Source organism: Engraulis encrasicolus, chromosome 17 (assembly GCF_034702125.1).
Source record: "Engraulis encrasicolus isolate BLACKSEA-1 chromosome 17, IST_EnEncr_1.0, whole genome shotgun sequence".
In the NCBI taxonomy this organism is placed as follows: Eukaryota; Metazoa; Chordata; class Actinopteri; order Clupeiformes; family Engraulidae; genus Engraulis; species Engraulis encrasicolus.
Window position 1 is genome coordinate 12,726,326 of NC_085873.1, and position 21,301 is coordinate 12,747,626.

The window sequence follows — 21,301 nt, forward strand, 5'->3', positions numbered from 1 at the left end:
CTTGTGTGCTGTGTCACAATGACAATGGGAGTTGGAATTTCCCAGGTGGGCTTTCACTTCACGTCACTTGTCATTAGCTGTAGAGGTAATTTACCATATGTTGCCACTGCACATGGCAGGCTCCTGTCCCGAACTGCCGAACGTCACTTTAAAGGAACACTAAGTAACATTTTAACTCCTTAAAAAGTCATGCAATGCTTTAATGGGTGAATGTGACAGAAAATGACTTTGGCGGTGCATACTGTATGTACTGTTTGTGCTTGTTTTCCTATGTCATTAGCAAGCCCAGTATGTTTAAAGGCCATGATGGCCATTTAGGTTGCCAAACATAGAAGCTGTTTACATGTACATGGATATTTTTTAAAACACTTTGGTCTTGACCTTGAGTTTTAGAATGTGCATTTGAAAATATCCCAAACGCTCCTGTCACAATGGAGTTTTTATATTCATTCGCGTCGTGTTTAAATTATAGGTAAACAGATAAAAATATCTATGTGTAACCAGCACCATAGTCAGCTATTGCCCTGTGGATGACACCCAGACTGACAGCCAGGATTACAACACTCATCAGTCACTGCAACACTCACATGCAAACTTTCATCCTTGTGTGTGTGTGTGTGTATGCGTGTACGTTTGTGAGACTCCTTGTCATTGTGGCTCTGTTATGCCGAGTGCCTCACACACATTACCGACCGAGGCCACAGATGCACGCACGCACGCACGCACACACACGCACACACACTATATTCCTACAGTAGAGCTGCCTACATTCCCAGTGTGATACCTGATGATCCCCCAGCGACCTTATTTAGCCAAGGTCATAGGTCACATGACTTGAGATGTCCAGTACAGAGTGTTGAGGTTGAGTTGTCGTGGATATTTTGTCCTGAGAAGGTGGAGGGTGGCACAGGACAGAGATGCTTCATAGATGACTGCATGTGTTGAGGTTGAGTGTCCGTGGTTATTTTGTTCTGGTGGGTGGAGGGTGGTATGGGACTGGGATGCCTTAAAGTTGACTGCATGTGTATTTTGTTCTGGGGTTTCGGGGGCTGGGGTGTGCGATGCCAAACAGGTGACTGGCTGTAGCCGGGCTCCGCCCTACTGGTGACGTAACACCTTCGGCTCAGCTACACACAGTAGGGCCAGGAGCTTGCTCAATCCCGCTACAGCGGGATCTCCACCCACTTTGTCTGGAACCAATCAACTGAGCATTTCCAACTGTCCTGGGTAGAGGCGTGTTCAAGGCAGTGACGTGGTTTAAGCAGAGACGTTCTATTGGGCTGAGAAATGTATGGCTTAAACTTCGGCACAGCCCTCAACCAGTAGCAAGCCGAGGGAGGCGGGTTAACCAGGCCATGAAAACAAAGTTCTTCCTGCATGGAAACGCTAATCGTTATAGTCCTGGTCAGACCAGAATCACGGTACGTGACCTGAAGTCTATGAAAATCAGGCAAGACTGGCTGTACATTTGATAGCAGTAAAATGCTATCAATGATATAATGATTTATCCACCAAAATGTATTTACTTGTAACTTTTGTGATCTCCAACAACTCATCAACATCAAAATTCGTGCATAACTTTTTGAGTTATCCTGCTGACAGACAGACAGACAGACAGACAGACAGACAGACAGACAGACAGACAGACAGACAGACAGACAGACCGATAAAAACACGATAAAAAAACAAAACTTTCTTGATGGAGGTAATAAAGCGTTTTTTAATTTCCTTTTAAAACATGATAGTTTCGGGGCAGATCTAATTTGGACAGGAAGCTGGTTCCAGAATTTGGTAGCACAGAGTTTAAAACTGATAGTCACTAAATGGGGGGACGACTGCCATACAGGTCACTGTGTGTGTAAACGTTTGGCTGTAGTGACATGCCCTGTGGCATACACGTGAGAGCTTTTGTTCTAGGAGGAGAGAAGAGTCAGGGAAAGCCAGACAGGTGATCACTGTACATATGTGTTTATCTCAGGCTGTCGTGAACTGCCAGGCGGTTGTTCATGAGGGCTTATGAGAGCTTTTGTGCGTGATTACTTTGGTAGGGGTAGGTAGTAGTACACGTAGGGTGGTGCAGTGGCGGAAATGCCACACAGGTGACTGTGTGTTTTTATAGCTTTTAGCTGTAGTGAGATGCCAGAAAGTGCTCCTGCTTCACAAGTGCTTATGAATGCCATACCATTCAGGTGACTACATGTACTGTATGTGTGCTGAACGTGTTTAACTTTGGCTATAGTGAGATGCCAAGCGGTGTTTCACGAGTACTTCACAAGTGCTTCACGAGTGCTTTGTTTTTTTTTTTCCTTTTTCCCGTCAGGTTGAGTACAAGAAGGACCTTGAGACCACCAGAGGCCACAGCATCAACTACTGTGAGACGCCACAGTTCAAGACTGCCAGCAAGAGTGCCCAGCTCGCCAGCGATGTGAGTGGGATATATTTAACCCCCCAGCAGCAGCAGCAGCAGCAGCAGCGGCAGAGTGATGCAAAGCCAGCCATGCCCGGTGGCGCCTATCCTATCTATATCAGGGCTTAACTGGAATAGGCTTTCCAGTAGTCTAGCCCAGTGTTGCCAGATTGGGCGGTTACCCACCCGTTTGGGCTGCTTGGGATAGCCGTCTGCGGGTAAAAACAGTCAAAATCAGCCATTGGGCGGGCTTTTCTGTAGATTTATGGCCATAGAAATCAAAGCAATTTGGTTGAAATTAAGAGGAATTTAGCACTTTTAGACGGTTCTTGAGTACCGTTTGGGGTGGAAATGATCAGCCACATCTGGCAACACTGGTCTAGCTTTGCTTTACTTGGCTTTACGTTACTACTGGCCCTCTAATGGCTAACTAATGGCTTTATCTAAGCCGATGTACAATCAAACCAAAGCAGTGCAGAATATTACAAATAAGCATTACATCCACACAAATACAAAACACCATGCAATCTTACAGACATATCAATTAAGCATTAAAAGCCTATTAGACCGGTGAATATGGTCAATGTCGTGGTGTTCATAGTGGAGGAATACCATCCTTGTTCATACTCCCACAGCTGTTGAGGTGTGTTCCCCCAAAAATCTGTCAAAATACAGTCAGGGTAACAGTACAGTTGATCCCTTCCTGACTGTTGGTTTACCCATTAATAACAACTTTTGATTGGGCAGCAGCAGCAGCAGCTGGCAACAGCATGAAGCAAAGGGGGGCGTATCACAGCACTGTCCTACCAGGCCCAGGCCCAGGGGCCCAAGAGTCAAGGGGACCCTGGAGACAACGGCTCTATATTTCCTTATTCGTACTGCATTGAGATCACACTTTAAACAGCTGTATTCTTTTTCATTTTGTCATGGACAAACCCCTGGACGCCCAACAACATAGGCTCTTTCTCTTACATCTGGCCTTACCTCCAACATTACATTACAGCATTACCTCCAACATGACAAATCAGTACAAACTATTAAACTTACATATTCAGTATTTAACATAGACATTTATTCAGGTCACTGTTAAGAATTGCCATGCTGTGCTAAAACAGAGAGAGTAGATAAGATAAGATATATACTTAAAGAATCTCTGGCTAAAATGGCTGTTGTTGTTGTTTTTTGTCTGGTTGCAGAACAAATACAAGGAGAAGTACACCAACCACATGAAGGGGCACTATGAAGGCTCTGGCATGGACAAGAACACCATGCACGCCATGAAAGTCAGGAAGCTGGCTAGCGACGTGAGTCATCTCCTATTGCAGCGCCTGCCTAAAATTGGCACTGGGTTGGCAAACCAAGGAACTATTCATGATAAAATCCCCACACCATCTCTTCACTTAACTGGCACCAAGATCATGTGATTGCATGTCACTGCTTTGGTGTGTGGATTTGATTGGGCCTTCACAACTAAATCTAATATGTATTCTTTAACCAGTGAATTTCTAGCTCTATAAATATAACCCTCTAACTTTCCAGCCACTAAATACCAAGTTGCTGTAAACAAGAAAAGAAAACTGAAGCCAGAGTACTGTAACTGTAGATAAACAAATACTTTGATATACTACATAGATGAAGATTTTATGTTAATTTATTGGATATCATTTTCATATAATTTATGATAACAGTTCTGATAATCTATGATATTTTTTTCCAACTATTTAATGTGGGTAAGCATTGAAAAGTAGCCCTGTTTACATGTATTTCATGTCATTTCCCATCACTACACACAGATTGCATACAAGTCAGACAGTCAAACAGAGCAGGCGGAGTACAACTATCCTGCCACCATCACCCCCGGATACCAGACCACCAGGAAACTAGACCCACTGAAGGACGTGAGTCTTTTGATCTATTCATACATATGTAACGGAGGCTAACTAGCACGGAGTTGGCGTGGAACGTTGGTAAACCTCCCTCCGATAGCCTCATACAGTCTCGTGCCGTTGGGCCGAGAGACTAGTCTCTTGGCCCAGCGGTATCGTACTGTGTCTCCCATTGCCGAACCGTTGTAGTTGACGAGGTCGCACGTTCGATCCCCGAGGGGGGTGAACAGGTGCAAGATGACCTCCGTCACACATACAGTACAGTGTGTTACTGCCATATGCTGAATATCACAGCTAGTCATCACAATTAATAACACAACTCGATATACGTAAGTCAAAATAACATGTATACTGCACAATGAGTACACTCTATGTGTTATGTGTACATATGCCCCACTGTGTGTTTTACATGCTCACGTGTCTGCGTGTGCCTTCTGCAGAAGAACTACCGGCAGCACGTTGACAAGCTGAAGTACCATGCCTACGCCGAGACCCCTGACATCGCACAGGCCAAGATCAACGCGCAGCAGCTCAGCAATGTGAGTAGACCATGCACACAACCCAGCCATCTACATACACTGCCCTACTAAGGCAAAGTGCAGTAACTATACCAACATTGACACTGAGAAAAAGGGCCTTCAAAATCTTGGTATAAGGTCGGATATTGTAGTTACTGCACATTTGATATAGCAATAAAATGTTTTGTTCTTTGCTATGGACATACTGCACTGTACTGACCATGCTGTGCCTGTACACTGTACATTGATATCTTGTTGCTGCTTTGTTTCTTTGTGCAGCTGAACTACAAAGCTGACTATGAAAAAACCAAGAACCAGTATACGCTTGCCGGAGACTTGCCGGAGCTCAAGAAAGCCAAAGCCAACGCAGAACTCATCAGTGGTGTAAGCAGACCTGACTAAGGACTCGCACATGCATACACATGCAGCACAGTACAGTGCACACACACACACACACACAGACAGACAGACAGACAGACAGACAGACAGACAGACAGACAGACACACACACACACACACACACAGAGACAGACAGACAGACAGACAGACAGACACACAGACAGACAGACAGACAGACAGACAGACAGACAGACACACACACACACACACACACAGACACACATACACACACAGACACAGACACACATACACACACAGACACAGACACAGACACACACACACACACACACACGTAGGTAGACACATACTCATACAGTAGACACACACATGCCTACTAAATCAGTGCTGCTTTTGTGAAAGGGACCATAGTGGAAATGAACACCAATGTACTCTATCCTATTTTGTCCTATTCCTCCCTTCCCGTACCCCAGATCAAGTACAAGGAGGAGTGGGAGAAGACCAAGTCCAAGGCGTGTGACATCGGCATGGACACCCTGACTATCAAAGCTGCCAAGGCGTCCGGAGACCTCGCTAGCGATGTACGTACACAAACACCCTTTTGATATTTTGCAGACCTTAGGCAGGCTACTCTTACGAAAATCGACCATGGTAAATCATGGTTTTAATGGCTTTTTGAGCATGTTCGGTATGTTTTTTTTACTATGGTTCAATCATGGTTTGACTATGGTTTAACTATAAAATTAACCATAGTTTTACTTTGAAAACGAACTATGGTTAAACCATAGTCACAAACTATGCTGAAAAAAATGAAAACCATGAATAACCATGATCCATGTTAGTCAGGAAACACCCCCAAAAAAAACATGGATAAGCCATAGTAGCCATGCAGCTAGCCTGGGGTTAAGTAGCTGTTTTCTTAGCAATGCTAAGCATGGGGCCCCTGTGACATACATAGCGCAAAAGGTCGCTATTACTGTCTCGGTGGGTGACGTAGCCTACCGTACAACATGGCCTGGTGAACTGAGCAGGGGCACCACTAAGGGGGCAGGTTTTTTTAAGGATTACGGTGGGGTTGTTCCATAACTTCACAAGAGTGCAAAGAGGTGGTTGGGGCCCCAAAATATTTTCCAGCTGTTAATTTGTCATGGAACTCCTTGTTATCAGCTACCACTGGACTACACTGAACGCTAAATCTGAAACCCCTGCAAAAGTAAATTAATCTTACATACCCCCATACCTGAAACCTTTTTTATAAACGTTAATGAATATATTTATAAACTTCTATAAAATGATAGCATCAAGGTTTTTAAACACTTCCTCTGCTATCTTGCGAAGTTGTGACACGGAAAAGAGTATTTTGGCTCACAAAGTCCGACTGAGTAGCGTTATCATGATTGTGTATAATTGACAGATCAAGTACAAGGAGGAATTCAATAAGACGAAGGAGAAGTCAGTGGGGTTGAACGTCAGTGACTCCAAGACCCTGCACTCCCTTCAGGTGGCCAAGCTGAGCAGTCAGGTGAGACACCTCAAAACTGACAATCATCCATCACAGAACTGCCCTACAAAGCAAAAAGACAGTAACTGTGCATAGATTCGAAAAGAGTAAAATTTATTTAAAATGATTCTTTCGCAGTTTAAGTAGTTTTAGGTAGATTATTGAAATGTGGCTGTTTTGATATTCTATATTACCACATTCTTTGCAGATCAGTCAATTTATTTAATGTTATTTATTTTACGCTGCTTGTTAGGAGAGGTATACCGGTAACTGTAATTCTTGGTAGGTTTTTATATGCGTGTGTGTGTGTGTGTGTGTGTGTGTGTGTGTGTGTGTGTGTGTGTGTGTGTGTGTGTGTGTGTGTGTGTGTGTGTGTGTGTGTGTGTGTGTGTGTGTGTGTGTGTGTGTGTGTGTGTGTGTGAGAGAGAGAGAGAGAGAGAGAGAGAGAGAGAGATGGGGTGAGTGTGTATGGGGTATTTTTTATGTAGCATTACAAGCATAATATGTATTTTTATCCATTTATTTTTAGTATTCTCTGAGCAATAGCTCAAGGTGGGAGTATGTGCAATATCTATGGTTTGCATTAGTTTTGGATGACTAGTGTCAGGGCCAAAAAGGAACAATGGCTGTTTGTCTTTTATTTGCTTCCTTGTTCAGTAAATGTTTCTTGTTTGTTTCTTTGTGGTCCTCAAGTCTTGTCTGTTGTGTAGATCTGTGGTTAATTGTGAATCACACTCTCTCATGTGTAGCCTGTACTCATAATTCCACTCCTCAAGAGACAATGAAGGATAATCGAATCTAATGTAACCAATCCACATCCACAGATCGCCTACAAGAAGGACTCCAAGGAGATGCAGACACAGTGCCACCTGCCCAAGGACTTAATGAACCTGAGCCACGCCAAGAAGGCCCAGGCCCTGGCCTCAGACCTGGAGTACCGCAAGAAGCTGCACGAGTACACCGTACTGCCGGACGACATGAAGGTCCAGCAGGCCAAGAAGGCCTACAGCTTGCAGAGCGAGGTGAGAATAGGATGTGCACACACACACACACACGCACTCACACACACACACGCACGCACGTACACACATACACGCACGCACATGCACGCATGCACTCAGGCACGCACGCAGGCACATACACACACACACACACACACACACACACACACACACACACACACACACACACACACACACACACACACACACACACACACACACACACACACACACACACACACGTGCGGATGACAAGAATGTGCCCACATCAGTAACATGGGTGCTAGACCAAACAGAAGATAACTGAAAGGAAATGATAAAGGGCCATAACACTGCTCTATGCTCCCAGAAAGTTTAAGGCACAATGTTTTGGACGTTTCTGATGTTTTGGGGACGTTTTGTGGACATTGTGCCATTAAGTTCAGTTATTTTATGTGTAATTCCCTGTAGAGTGATAATCTGATCTTTGAGTACTATGCATAATTCCCTGCAGAATGTATATCGCTCCGACCTGAACTGGATGAAGGGAGTGGGCTGGGACGCGGAGGGCTGCGTGGACATCTCCCAGGCCAAGAAGGCAGGAGAAATGCTCAGCGACGTGAGTACACTTAGCAGAGAGAGAGAGAGGGAGAGTGTGTGTGAGAGAGAGAGCTTCCATGCTAGCATCATAGTGCCTGTGTAACTGGTTAATAAATTGAATAGAGAGGGAGACAGAGAAAGACAGACATTCAACCTTGCGCAAATTTGTTTTGTGTGGACCTCATTTTTCACTGCTATTCTTTTGCTTTGTTTTTTTTGCCATTGCTAGTTCGGTTTAGTTTAGTTTAGTTGTTTTACTTAGTCCGGGACAATGTGCAAAGTAAATTTTACAATTTTAAAAATGACAAAGTAAAGAGATGTCCTGCACCAGATTATATCTTAGAAGCTGGTTTCCATTGGCAGGTGAAAAACAAAGCTATTGTTAAAACATTATCATTTGAACTTCTCGGCACAGAACAAGTATCGTCAGAAGGTGGACAAGGTGAAGTTCACACAGGTGGCAGACACTCCCCAGATCAAACACGCCAAGAAGAGCCAGGAGCTACAGAGCGATGTAAGACACCATGAACACTAGACTCTCATGGACTCACACACAACCCTGTCAGCCATTTATGAACATCATCATTAACATCATAAAAAAAACTCCATTGACTTTGTTTTACTGGTTGTGTGATTGTCGGGCGTATATTATGTGATTGTACTATATCATTCATTCATTTGTTCATTTGTTCATTCATTCGTTCATTCATTCATTCATTCATTCACCCAATCATCCATCCATCCATTGATCATTCATTCATCCATTTGTTCATTCATTCCTTTGCCAAATTGTTTGTTCCTTCATTCATCCACCCACCCACCCATCCATCCATCCATCCATCCATCCATCCATCCATCCATCCATCCATCCATTTATTTGTTTATCCATTATTTCTTAATTCACTTGTTCATTCATTCATTTATTCATCCATTCATCCATCCATCCATTGTGTCTGCAGCTGTCGTACAAAGCGGATTCAGAGCAGATCATCCACCAGTACACCATGAACCAGGACGAGCCGCTGTTCAGACAGGCCAAGGCCAACGCAGAGCTCATTAGCGACGTAAGGTCAACATGTAATCACTCTTGGTATAGAGTTATTCATGTTATGATATTACAGTAACTGCCGGTCTTAAGGCAGGCCAAAAGCCAACGCAGGGCTCATTAGCAATGTAAGGCCTCTCACACATCACTTACGGTAGATAGTAGATGTGCTCTAGAAGTAGTAGTAATAGTACTACTAATAGTAGCTCTTCATGTGATATTACTGTAACTACCGCTCTTACCACTCTGATGTAAGGCCTCCTAAAATGCTGTAGACCTTTTTTTATCTTCAGTATCCCTAAGCCAGTTTTGTTGTACCATGAGTACTCCCTCACATTATTTGTGTCAGCTTTGTTGTTGTCAATTTTTGTGTCTATTTCAATTTGGCATCATAACACTTTTCTCATTGTCTGGTCCTCATCCCATCTTTGTTTGCCCTTCTTGCCATTGGAAAACATTTTCACTTAACTTTCTTTTACTTCAGACATGTAAAAGTTTGATCTTTCACCTGACCTGTTTCGACGGTAGCATAGCAGCTGTCTTCATCAGAGGATTGCATTTTCTTTCCTAGTTATAAAGGAACTGTTTTACATTATGTTCTGGATTTTTGCCCTAGAAATCGTACAAGAGCAGCTGGGAGCAGGAGAGGGAGAAGGGCTTCGAGCTCCGTATGGATGCCCTGTCCATCCTCACAGCCAAGGCCAAGAGAGACCTGGCTAGCAATGTGAGTTTCCATTCACTATCTGGTTAGCAATGTGAGTTTCCATTCACTATCTGGCTAGCGGTGTGAGTTTCCATTCACTATCTGGTTAGCAATGTGAGTTTCTAGTCACTATCTGGTTAGCAATGTGAGTTTTCATTCACTATCTGGCTAGCGGTGTGAGTTTCTCTTGACCATCTGGTTAGCGATGTAAGCTTCTATTCACCATCTCAATGCTTGGTTGAAGTAAAGCAAAGACTCTTCTATAGGTTTTATACAGTCCCAAAGTACATTAGATAACTTAGTCGTTGTATTGCACTATGTTTTGGCAATACTGAAAACTCAGACTACTGAGAACTACTGACTCCGACTCTAACAAAACTGACTCATTCAAAATCCTTTCAGATCAAGTACAAGCAGGACTACGAGCAGACGAAGGGCAAGATGATTGGCGTGAAGACGGTGGCGGACGACTCCCAGCTGGCCCACTCCTTCAAGGCCTCCAAGCTGCAGGTGGAGAGAGAGAGCGAGAGAGAGCGAGAGAGAGAGAGAGAGAGAGAGAGAGAGAGAGAGAGAGAGAGAGAGAGTGGTGGACAACATGGTGTCGCATGTTCGCACAAATTTCTCTATTTCCTCCAAAAAAAAATTAGTTTACACTGAAAAAACCCATTACATTACTACAACATTACAAAGCGCCTTTGGTAATGCATCACAGCTATATCATTCTTTATCGTCATTCTGGGTAACTACAAACTTATAGTAGAGAATATGTCTCATGTGCAGAGTGGCCTGACCTACAAGAAGGAGTACGAGGACACCAAGAACAAGCACAACGCCTCCCTGGACATGATGATGCTCTCCCATGCCAAGAAGGCCCAGGACATGGCCACTGACATCAACTACAGGACGTATCTGCACGAGTACACCACCATGCCCACCGACATGAAGGTGCAGTGGGCCAAGAACGCCTACAACCTGCAGAGTGACGTGAGTCAAGACAAAACAAACCCAGCTATTTCATTGTTAAAAGTACATTTCCCATCATGCAGCATCTCCATAACATTCTAGCTGCATATGACCATATCTCCTGAGTTGTACAGTACACCGTGTCCCATAAGTTCGTGCACCACAGAAAAAGTCAACTCAGATTGTGAATATTCAACAAAATGCATTTATTCAAAAGCCAGTGTGTGTCCCCCGTATCTTAATTACTGCCTTCAGCCTGTCGGGCATAGAATGCACTAAGTTCTTCAGAATGGAAGGCTCAATGTTGCCCCACTCCCGCACAGCCCTCGCAGTGAGCTGCTTCATGGTGGTAGGAGGTGGGCTGTGGAAGACCCGACTGTTCAGGATACCCCAGCAGTTCTCAATCGGGTTGAGGTCCGGGGAGTTGGGTGGCCATTCCACTTTGCTCAGAAAGCCAGGAAGCTGCTCAGAACACCACTGCTGAGTTGTTTTAGCAGTGTGTGCAGGGGCACCATCTTGCACGAAGACCATTTCCGAACGCCTGTTGAACATCTTCCTACCTGTGACAGGGCCTGATTTCTTCTTTCTGGTGAGAATAGGAAGTAGCACTGGCTGGAGAATGCTCTTAACATAATACTCAGCATTGATGGTGGTGCCCTGGGGTACAACATGCAATTCTGACAGCCCTGAAGATGACATTGCCCCCCAAACCATCACATGGGCGCTGAACTTGACCTGTTCAGAAGGTGGCACTTTCATTCGATTGTCAGTATAAATGCGGTCATTTTGACTATTAGGAGTTGGAAATAAGTAGAGAGGGCACTCATCAGAGAAAACCCAATTTTCCCATTCTCTTGGGGTCATTTTAACATACCTCTTCGCAAAAGCAAGTCGCTTCTCCTTTTGCAGTTTGGTAAGGCGAGGAATCCGCTGTCTTTTGAATGCTCTCAGACCCAGTTTCTCAGTCAGAAAACGATGGATGGTGTTCTTAGAGACTGCTTCCCCAAGATTCTTCAGTCTTCGACTGAGTCTGCGGCAGGATTGGTGTCTCTTTCCCTTGGCCTTGCGAATGAGGTCCTTGGCCCTTGAACTCAGAACTGAGGGGCGACCTGCACGAGGCATGTCTTCAAGGGAGCCACAGCTCTGGTATCTCTGCCACCACTTCTTCACCCATCTTATGCTTCTGCCAAGGTCCTGAGCTACCTCCCTGCAAGTTTTCCCTGCCCTGCGCAAAGCAATGGCTTGAGCACGGACTTGAGATTGTGAAAGTGCAGCTTTTCCAGATTTTTGTTTTGTCATCGTGGCAACACTACCAAAAAGGTTCTCTCAGTGACATGCTTCATGGTCAACCAAGAAATTTATAGGCCAATCACAAACAGATGAACTAATTAAACAACCTCACAACACCTGGCTGAACAGGTGCAACCCATTTTGGAGATAAACAGACAACAATGTTGCCCATTGGGGTGCACACATTTTTGGGACACGGTGTACATACTTTTAATTGTTGTAAGGGCTACATTTACTCAACACATAAGGTCTAGTTGCATGCTTACTGTACACTTTGCACTGACGTGAACTATATTCTTAAAAATTACATTTCTCATCATGCATTTCCACAACATACAGCAGCATCGACTTAGACTGGCCTCACCATCTATACACTTCCACTCAATTCACACTTCTTTACACATTTATGTACATTCATGCCTGGATTTGGTCTTCTTGGGTGGTTTCCACATTGTTAACATGTATAATCAATTTTACAACTGTACTTACTGTATATTAGTCATAAGACATCATGTACACTGTAAATTCTTCATTTTCTTAACACATACAGTAGTAGTGCAATGGTCACAAGTTCACAACACACTGACACTGACACGAATATGCAGTAAGTCTAGTACTCCACACCAGTTGCTTCTGAGGAACTGTGTAGTGATGTACAGTAACAGTAGCAGTCCTCAAAAGACTGATCATCCAGCTAGTTGTGATGGACCTGGACCATATGAACTGACACAAAGTTGCATCTCTAGAAAACCTATCGCTCTGACCTGAACTGGATGAAGGGAGTGGGCTGGATGGCCGGGGAATCCCTGGACGCGCGGCAGGCCAAGAAGGCTGGAGACCTCATCAGCGAGGTAAGTTCAGTGTTGCCAGATTGGGCGGTTTTCCTGCCCACTTGTTAAGGATGTTAAGGATGACCATCTGCGGGTTAAAAAAATAAAAATGAAAATAAATAAATAAAGAAATAAAGAAATAAAGAAATAGAAATTAGTTCAAGTTGGATGGGTGGGATTCAAATCCTCCAGGTGGTTTTTATGCAATTTTTTTGGGCAAAATGAAAATCATCAATCACATCTGGCAACCATGGATGGGCTATAACAGTCTGTAACAGGCTACTGATCTCATCGCACCAGCCTCACATTGCTCAGACTCTTTCATGACAGCTAGCCAAGACTGAAGAACATAGTTAGCGAGGTAAGCTATCCTTCCTATTGTCCAAAAAATGTTGGAAATGTTGACAGTAGTTTATAGAATGAAAAAACTATTTTGATTTTACTCAAACACATGCCTATAAGTAGTGAAATCAGAAAAACGGATAATTTCAAAATGGTCTCTCAATTTTTCCACGGCTGTATATAGTTACCTTCTCCTCACCGTTCTGAGACTCTGAATATTCTCATTCATCCATGTCATTTTCGGTAGCAGTTGCTAGTGCTAAATCATTCAGAAGGGCTATGAGCAGCCTAACCGGAACTAGCAGACAGGAAATGCTGTTAGAGCATGACAAAATGTTGAAATGGGTGGGGTTAATGGGCATGGTAATAAGGTGGCTCTCATGGCACCAGACTCACATTGCTCTGGCAACTAGCCAAGACTGAGGCACATAGTTAGCTCAGAGTTGCCAGATTGGGCGGAATCCTGCCCACTTATCTAGGATGTTAAGGATGACCATCTGCAGGTAAAAAAAAGTATTAGGTGGGTCTTCCTGTAGATGTATGACCATTAAAATCCATAGAATCTAGTTCAAATTGGGTGGGTGGGATTCAGTGCCTTCGGGTGGTTTTTAAGAATTATTTTGGGCAAAATGAAAATCATCCATCACATCTGGCAACCATGGGTGGGCTATAACGGTGTAACAGGCAACGGATTTCCACTCTCATGGCACCAGACTCACATTGGCGACTAGCCAACACTGAGGCATAGTTAGCCTGGCTGCTGCCACACTTAGCTAGTAGACGGAAATTAGTCTGGCAAATCTCCAGTAGACAAGACGTTCTCAGGGTTGGGAGGGATAAATGGATACGTCTCAAGTGCCTCAGTGTACTACTGGAAGACGCTATAACCAATCAGATAACTGATTCTTGTGATGTTGTAGGCGATACACTATATAGTGAAGGTTGTTAATTAGGTCAATTTTTCCTGGTCCTGGTTTGTCAGGCTGACTTGAGCACAATATTCGATGTAACGTCAAGTATGAAGTATGGATGCTACTCTGGTTAATGTTTAATTAATTAATTCAGAAATTAATCCAAGTCATTTAGAGGAGTCATTAAAGATAACTCATGCCAATATGTAACATCTGGGCGGCTTTGGCGATATCTGTGTTACTGCCTTTATTAGTAGACACAGAAACCATGGCATTTGCTTCCACTATTTCCGTAGATGACTGATTTAGACGGGAGCGTGTCTATGTTCCCACAGCCCATTGGTCCCACATCACTAAGATTTTTAACATTATTTTTAGGCCTATTGGTTCTCTTAGTTTACTTGGAAATGTGGGAACGTGGAGTTGTAGAGCATAGGGCTTATGTGGGAATATGGAGCAGCAGGAATAAGCTGGGACCATTTGGGCTGTGGGACCAATGAGCTGTGGGAACATAGAGCTGGCCCCATTTAGACTGCTACAGTAATGCTACTGGACTGACCCGCTCTAGTCGGCTGGTAGGCTGCTGTTTGTAGGTCACTCTTTCCAGAACTATGGGCAAGTGAGGGCATGCTTGACATTCACAATTACATAAGCTGTGAAACAAGGTGAAGGTTAATTTGTTATTTTATGGCTGTGGGGTTATATTTAGAGTAAAAGGAGCACACTGACGAAAGACCGTTAAGAACTGACAGACGTGTTAAGAACTAGTCTGCCGTTCGGAGGATAAGTGCTGAGCCGGTATAGACAGACATATTTATATATTTACAATCAATCTTCGTAAAATGCAGTCCTCCACAGTTAGCAGTCCTACCATTAGCGTGTGAGCCTACTATTAGTCCATTAGCATGCAGGCCAAGTAGAGAGCTCCTAAAAAAAAGCCGTCTGGCTCAAGTTAACTTTCAGCGCTTTCTTGAAAGCTGGATTATCTTACAGTACAATGAATTCAAATTACTGGCTGAATCTGTTGTCAAAGGCTTTTGGCCCAAATGTGTTGTATCTGAATGGGGTGGTGAATACTTGTTGTGGGAAAAAAAACTCAGCATTCATGCTACAATACAGCAAGTGAATTATGGCTTTAAATTTGAGTATGGGGTATGGGAGGCCAAAAATAAGTGGTCACAGGCCAACTATGGCCCACAAGCCCTAAATCGAGCAGCAGAGATTAAGGAGCCTAAAGAAGGCATGAGTCAGCGGTAATATATTACAGAAGCAAATGGCTACTGAGAGGACACTTTGAGGAAGGATCGCTTTAAAGTGATACTGTCCCATTTTTGGAAATTAGCTTATTTTACACCTCCCCTTGAGTTAAATGATAGGGTTTTACAGTTCTCCTGTACTTTCAACCATTCTCTGGGTATGGCAGTGCACATTTTACCTCCAAGCTAACAGTTAACATTGAGTCCTATGAGACCAGCTGGCGACTGACTGGTCTCATAGGACTCAATGTTAACTGCTAGCTTGGCGGTAAAATAACAGTAGCACTTTAAAAGTGTTTCATCCTCAAGTGTTTGCCCTCTTCACATAATCACATGAACAATCACAGAAATGAGTCAGTTCACATAAATTTGAATTACAGAACGGGAGAAACTATGCAAACAAACAATGCACCCATATTGTATTGTTGCTGACATTTCCATTCTAGCGATCCAATTACTTTATTTTTTGCATATTCATGTCTTATGAATGTTTATTAATGTTTGTTAATGTTGACTAATGTTTATTAATGTACAGATATTATCTATAGCTTGACTTATGTGGTGTGTGTTTCTAGAAAAAGTACCGTCAGCATGTGTCAGATTTGAAGTTCACGAGTGTGGAGGACACACTGGAGATGGTGCAGGCCAAACGCAGTAACAAGCTGGCCCTGGATGTAAGACACAACACACACACACACACACACACACACACACACACACACACACACACACACACACACACACACACACACACACACACACACACACACACACACACACACACACACACACACACACACAAACACTGGCCCTGGACGTCAGCCACATAAACCCTCTAACACCAAGAAATACACACACATAAATACACACGAAAAAAGGACATACACAGACACACGTGCACACACGCACGCACGCACACACGCACGCACGCACACACGCACGCACACACGCACGCACACATGCACGCACACATGCACAGTGGGTGTTTTTATCTGTCTAAAAAAGGAATCCCCCTTGAGAAGCTGTCGAAATTAGTCTAAAGTCGAACCTGTATCAGTGCTGAGATATTATAAGAAAGACATCGTAGAATGGGATCATTCACTCTAGAAATATCTAAATTCACATTTTCCATCATGCAATAGCTAAACTAGAATTTCTCATCGGGGGCTTTACAGCAATATGTAACAGCCATATGTTACTGCAACATGTAACAGTTGTAGCAAAACAAATGGGAACACTTCCATTTGGATGAATAGCTAGCTGTACTCTGAATAATGGGACCCATGTAATAGTTGTTATACCAGTAAATCTTTTTTTACTAAGTTTTGTAAGCTGTCTTTGGCACATTTGTGTACATTAAATATGTGTCATGTTTAACACTAGAACTACCACGGAGGGGTCAATTGACCTTTTTACCTAAAAGCCCCACAAGGGGGTCATTTGACCCTTTGGACCCCCTGCGGACACTCCTTTTGTTGTGGAAATGTGGCTGTTAGCAGCTCACAGCTGTCACTTGAGACACAGAGTGTGAGTGTGTGTGTGTGTGTGTGTGGATCATTTCCAATGCCTGTTGAGTGCTGTATCTCTGCATCTTCGTTCCTTGGAGAGGAGCTTCCTTCACCACAACATTTTTGAGGGAAATTAAGCAGTAGTCCACATGCACTGGTATGTATCCATCTAACAATTGCCAGGTTGCATTCACATGAGTCGTTATGATCACATGGCATGGGAGATTCACACGTTACATTTTTTCTCGATTGGTTTGGCTAATTTCTCGAAACTGAGATGACATTCTCAAAACAACACGGACAAATCCCCAAACCAACTTGCAATTTCCCAAAACAGAATGGCATTTTTCATTGCTTTCATCAGATATCAAATGCTTTGTACATGTCTCAAATGTTTAGTACATCTCTGCAGATGGATATGTACAAATACCCTTCAGTTGACACATTCAGCATACATTCAGCACATTTTCCAAATAAATTCACCTTGCTTATCTAAACGAATTAGACAATTCTCAGTCTAATGGTTGCCCTCTCCAAAACACGTCAGCATTATTTCATTGTGTAAGTCATCATATGCAAAGTGGTCTACGTAGTTCCCAAAACTGTCAAGGACATCATATTTTAAGAATTTCATTACATAGTAAATTCATGACAGTGTTCAACAGGTCAGATGGTATTGTAACTTTACTAGTTAGTAGAAAATAATTTTACAACCGTGTATACTACAGTTTCCATGTTATTTGGCTAATTTCATGACATTTTTTCAAACGACATTCTGTTTTGAACAATTGCTAGTTGCTTTTGGCATTTGTCCATGTTATCTCTGTTTAGAGAAATGAGCCAAACCCATGAGAAACCTGTGATATATGGGCATTACTTTCTGTATATGAATTTACAGTTAAGAAAGTTACTGATAAAATGTCCTTGGTAAATTATCTGTGTTGTCAAACTTCAATAGTTTCACTCACTTTTTCATTTTTATACATAGTCGAAATCTGTTAGCTGAACGTAGACCTAACCACCTAACCATTTTGACTGCCAGTGCTTACACAATGGCAAAGGGACAATGTATTTTGAGGGTACTGATGATATATGTGGGGAAGAAATTTAGTTTTGACACATGGGTAAACTGTTTTTGTGGTGATATGAGCGAGTGATGAGGATCCATGTAGTTATGCTGAACCATCCAGTTTATTTTGACAGAAGGACTAAATGAATGCAAATGAGCCAAAGCAATTGAGAAGGATCTATGCCATTTTGATGGTACTGACTATTTATATGTCAGACGGTTTAGTGCTGATGCAAGAATGAGGTGTTTTGGGAGGTATATGACATTTTGCTAGTTAGTTATCTGAACTGTTGTGCAGAAGTGTAAGTATGTTTGGCCAAATGACCCAATGGTTATAGGAAATAAGAAATGAGCCAAACCAATCGAGAAAAACTGTAATTCAACCATTATCTGGTTGCAGTCATATGATTCGTCATGATCACATGGGACATTCACACGTTCGTTCATTGATGACTTATATGAAGAAAATGTGCTGACATGTTTTCAGGACAACTATTACACTGAAAATCAACCAATTGGGATAGATCAGCAAGGTACATTCAGTTGAAAATTCTACTAAATGTAAGCTGATTGTGTTAACTGTAGGATACTTACATAACCATTTGCAAGGATGTACTAAATGATTGAGACATGTACAAAAGCATTTGAAATTTGATGAAAGCAATGATAAATGCCATTCTGTTGTGAGGAACTGCAAATTAGTTTTGGGATTTGTCCATGTTTTGAGAATGACATCTCAGTTTCAAGAAATGAGCCAAACCAATGGAGAAAACTGTAACAAACTGTCCGCCAAACTGTGCTATCTGTCTTTATTGCTGATATCTTCATGCAAGTTGCTATTTACCTGTGGTGACTGATTTTGGAGGCTGACAGCCCTTGGGAAGAAGCTGTCTGTCCCTCTGTCTTGGCTGTTAGCACTGTAAGGTGTGACCCCCTCACCCCTCACCCCACACACGGCCCCTAACAGCCTCATTACCATAACAAAATGAGTGATTAGTGTATTAGGTAAAAGCCACCGGGTCATATGACCCCTCTCTGGTACTTCTAGGTAGGCAGAAAAATCCTGGTAGTTCTAGTGTTAAGTTGATCTCATCATCTAATCATAGTACTGGATTGTATGTTTAGTAGTCTAATAGTAGTGGAGATACGGTACTCTATTTAAATACCCTGAAGGAAACAAAGTCTGATTTAATTTGTGATGTTTGGTGTAATAGTGGTAGACTAGCGATACTTCATTTACAGCAAAGTGTAGGAATAATAGAAATATAATAGAAATAGAGGCAAGTAACATGTAAGCTTTGGCATAGGGCATACACTAACAGAAAAAGGTCAAACAAGGTTATGCAGAGGGCACTGCAAGTCAAACAAGGTTATGCAGAGGGCACTGCAGGGTACAGCTAAAATACAGAAGGTTATGCAGAGGGCACTGCAGGGTACAGCTAAAATACAGAACAGTTGAGCAACTAATAGATCATCTTAGACCGATACCAGACATCATGTAGGAAGTTCCCTAAACACTGTTGGGTACCAGCAGATGTCTGGGCCTGAATAACCACAATACATCCTGACCACACTTCCAGATCATATTTCGCAAAACTGTCAAGTAAGGTTAGGTGACCTCAAGATAGGGCTGAAGGACAGGTTAAAGAGAACCAATCATAAACAAGGGGACACTTAGGAATAACCAATTAGAAGTAGGGGGACATTTTCCTTAAAACCAGCTTGCAGACAATCGGAGAGCCAGAATGCGCCTTCTCCAAATACTGTCTTGTATTGTATTTGATTTGGGTAACTCAGTAAACTCTTGAACATTTGACCAAACTCTGTCTCTGCGTCAACTTCCATCCACCTTGCCGAACACCTACATTCTTACAGCAAAGTAAATTAAATTGTGATCAAATTGATGTTGTGTGTCTGTCCGCAGCGTCTGTACAGGGAGAAGGGCGAGAGTGAGAAGCACAACTACACCCTCACTGGTGACCTGCCCGAGCACGTCCAGGCCAAGCAGAACGCCATGAACATCAGCGATGTAAGATCTCTTTAGCGTTTAGCCCTACTAACTACATAGAGACCCTCAGCGATGTAGGATCTCACTAGCTGAGTAGAAGTACAAGTACTCTTACAGATGTAATTGCAATACGAGTGGTACCTCATACCTAAAGTGTTTGGCTCTTGATAGTGATTGGTTTATTTAGGCATTCCAAGTGGTTGCAAATGAGCACGGACAGTGTGTTTGACTTCATATAGCCCATTGAAGAAGTAACTGGTGTTAACCAATAATTTCATTACCGGTTACCTCAAAATAACATTGAATATCCCCATTCCAATTGTAATAGACCATAATAAATCTCCTCAAATCAACATTGGATATCCCATCATAATATAATAATTCTCATTTATTTTTGTCCATACTCATTCAGACGCGTTACAAGCAGTCTTGGACCAAGATCAGGGATGCAGGATACCAGCTTCGTCTGGATGCCATTCCATTCCAGGCCGCCAAAGCTTCCAACGAGATCCTCAGCGATGTAAGTCGATCAAACGGCCACAATGTTCCTTCGGAATTATTAACGGAACTCTCCTCTACATGTTCTACCAAATAAAAGGTTTCGCCATAATTCAGGACCATATTGATACATTTTGGTGCCCCCGGGCACTATACCTCACTGGTGCCCCCTTTATAAACAATATTTGTTAAGTTTGTGTTTTAAGGTGGCCCATTACTGGTCTAAAATGGTTGATGACCCTGGGCACTTTGTCACTGGCCCTTATGGATAATCCGACCTTGCAGAATTTCATGGTTGGCTGGTGTGAAGTGTAAAAGTGGAAATTTCTTGGTAGATTTTTTTTATTTTTGGGGTAGATAGGGCTTGTCTTTGTGGATCCTGTGATTGCATGAAGGTATACAAAACCATCAATCAAAAGACTGTCTATAAGGGTCTTCACTGACATTGTTTGTTCCGTTTGCTCCTCACAGCAAAAGTACAGGGAGCAGTTTGAGAAGACTAAGGGCAAGATGATTGGCCTGAAGGGTCTGCAAGATGACATCAACATCGCTCACTCTGTCAACGCCAGCAAATTGCAGAGCGATGTAAGTCTGGCGCCTTTTCATTCGTTTCTTTTTTGCACGGAGAC

General features: G+C 42.9%; 1 protein-coding gene across 1 annotated transcript in view; it reads left to right on the top strand.

The window, feature by feature from the left end:
* nrap (nebulin-related anchoring protein) overlaps positions 1-21,301 on the top strand; it is a 53,527-nt gene that overhangs the window by 18,159 nt on the left and 14,067 nt on the right. The window contains exons 13-31 of the mRNA XM_063221770.1: positions 2,321-2,425; positions 3,604-3,711; positions 4,201-4,305; positions 4,734-4,832; positions 5,091-5,195; positions 5,642-5,749; positions 6,583-6,690; positions 7,494-7,691; positions 8,164-8,268; positions 8,665-8,763; positions 9,209-9,313; positions 9,911-10,018; positions 10,400-10,507; positions 10,778-10,981; positions 12,997-13,101; positions 16,165-16,263; positions 20,091-20,195; positions 20,587-20,694; positions 21,144-21,257. Coding sequence (XP_063077840.1) covers positions 2,321-2,425; positions 3,604-3,711; positions 4,201-4,305; positions 4,734-4,832; positions 5,091-5,195; positions 5,642-5,749; positions 6,583-6,690; positions 7,494-7,691; positions 8,164-8,268; positions 8,665-8,763; positions 9,209-9,313; positions 9,911-10,018; positions 10,400-10,507; positions 10,778-10,981; positions 12,997-13,101; positions 16,165-16,263; positions 20,091-20,195; positions 20,587-20,694; positions 21,144-21,257 — 2,196 coding nt within the window. The remainder of the gene's footprint in view (positions 1-2,320; positions 2,426-3,603; positions 3,712-4,200; positions 4,306-4,733; positions 4,833-5,090; positions 5,196-5,641; positions 5,750-6,582; positions 6,691-7,493; positions 7,692-8,163; positions 8,269-8,664; positions 8,764-9,208; positions 9,314-9,910; positions 10,019-10,399; positions 10,508-10,777; positions 10,982-12,996; positions 13,102-16,164; positions 16,264-20,090; positions 20,196-20,586; positions 20,695-21,143; positions 21,258-21,301) is intronic.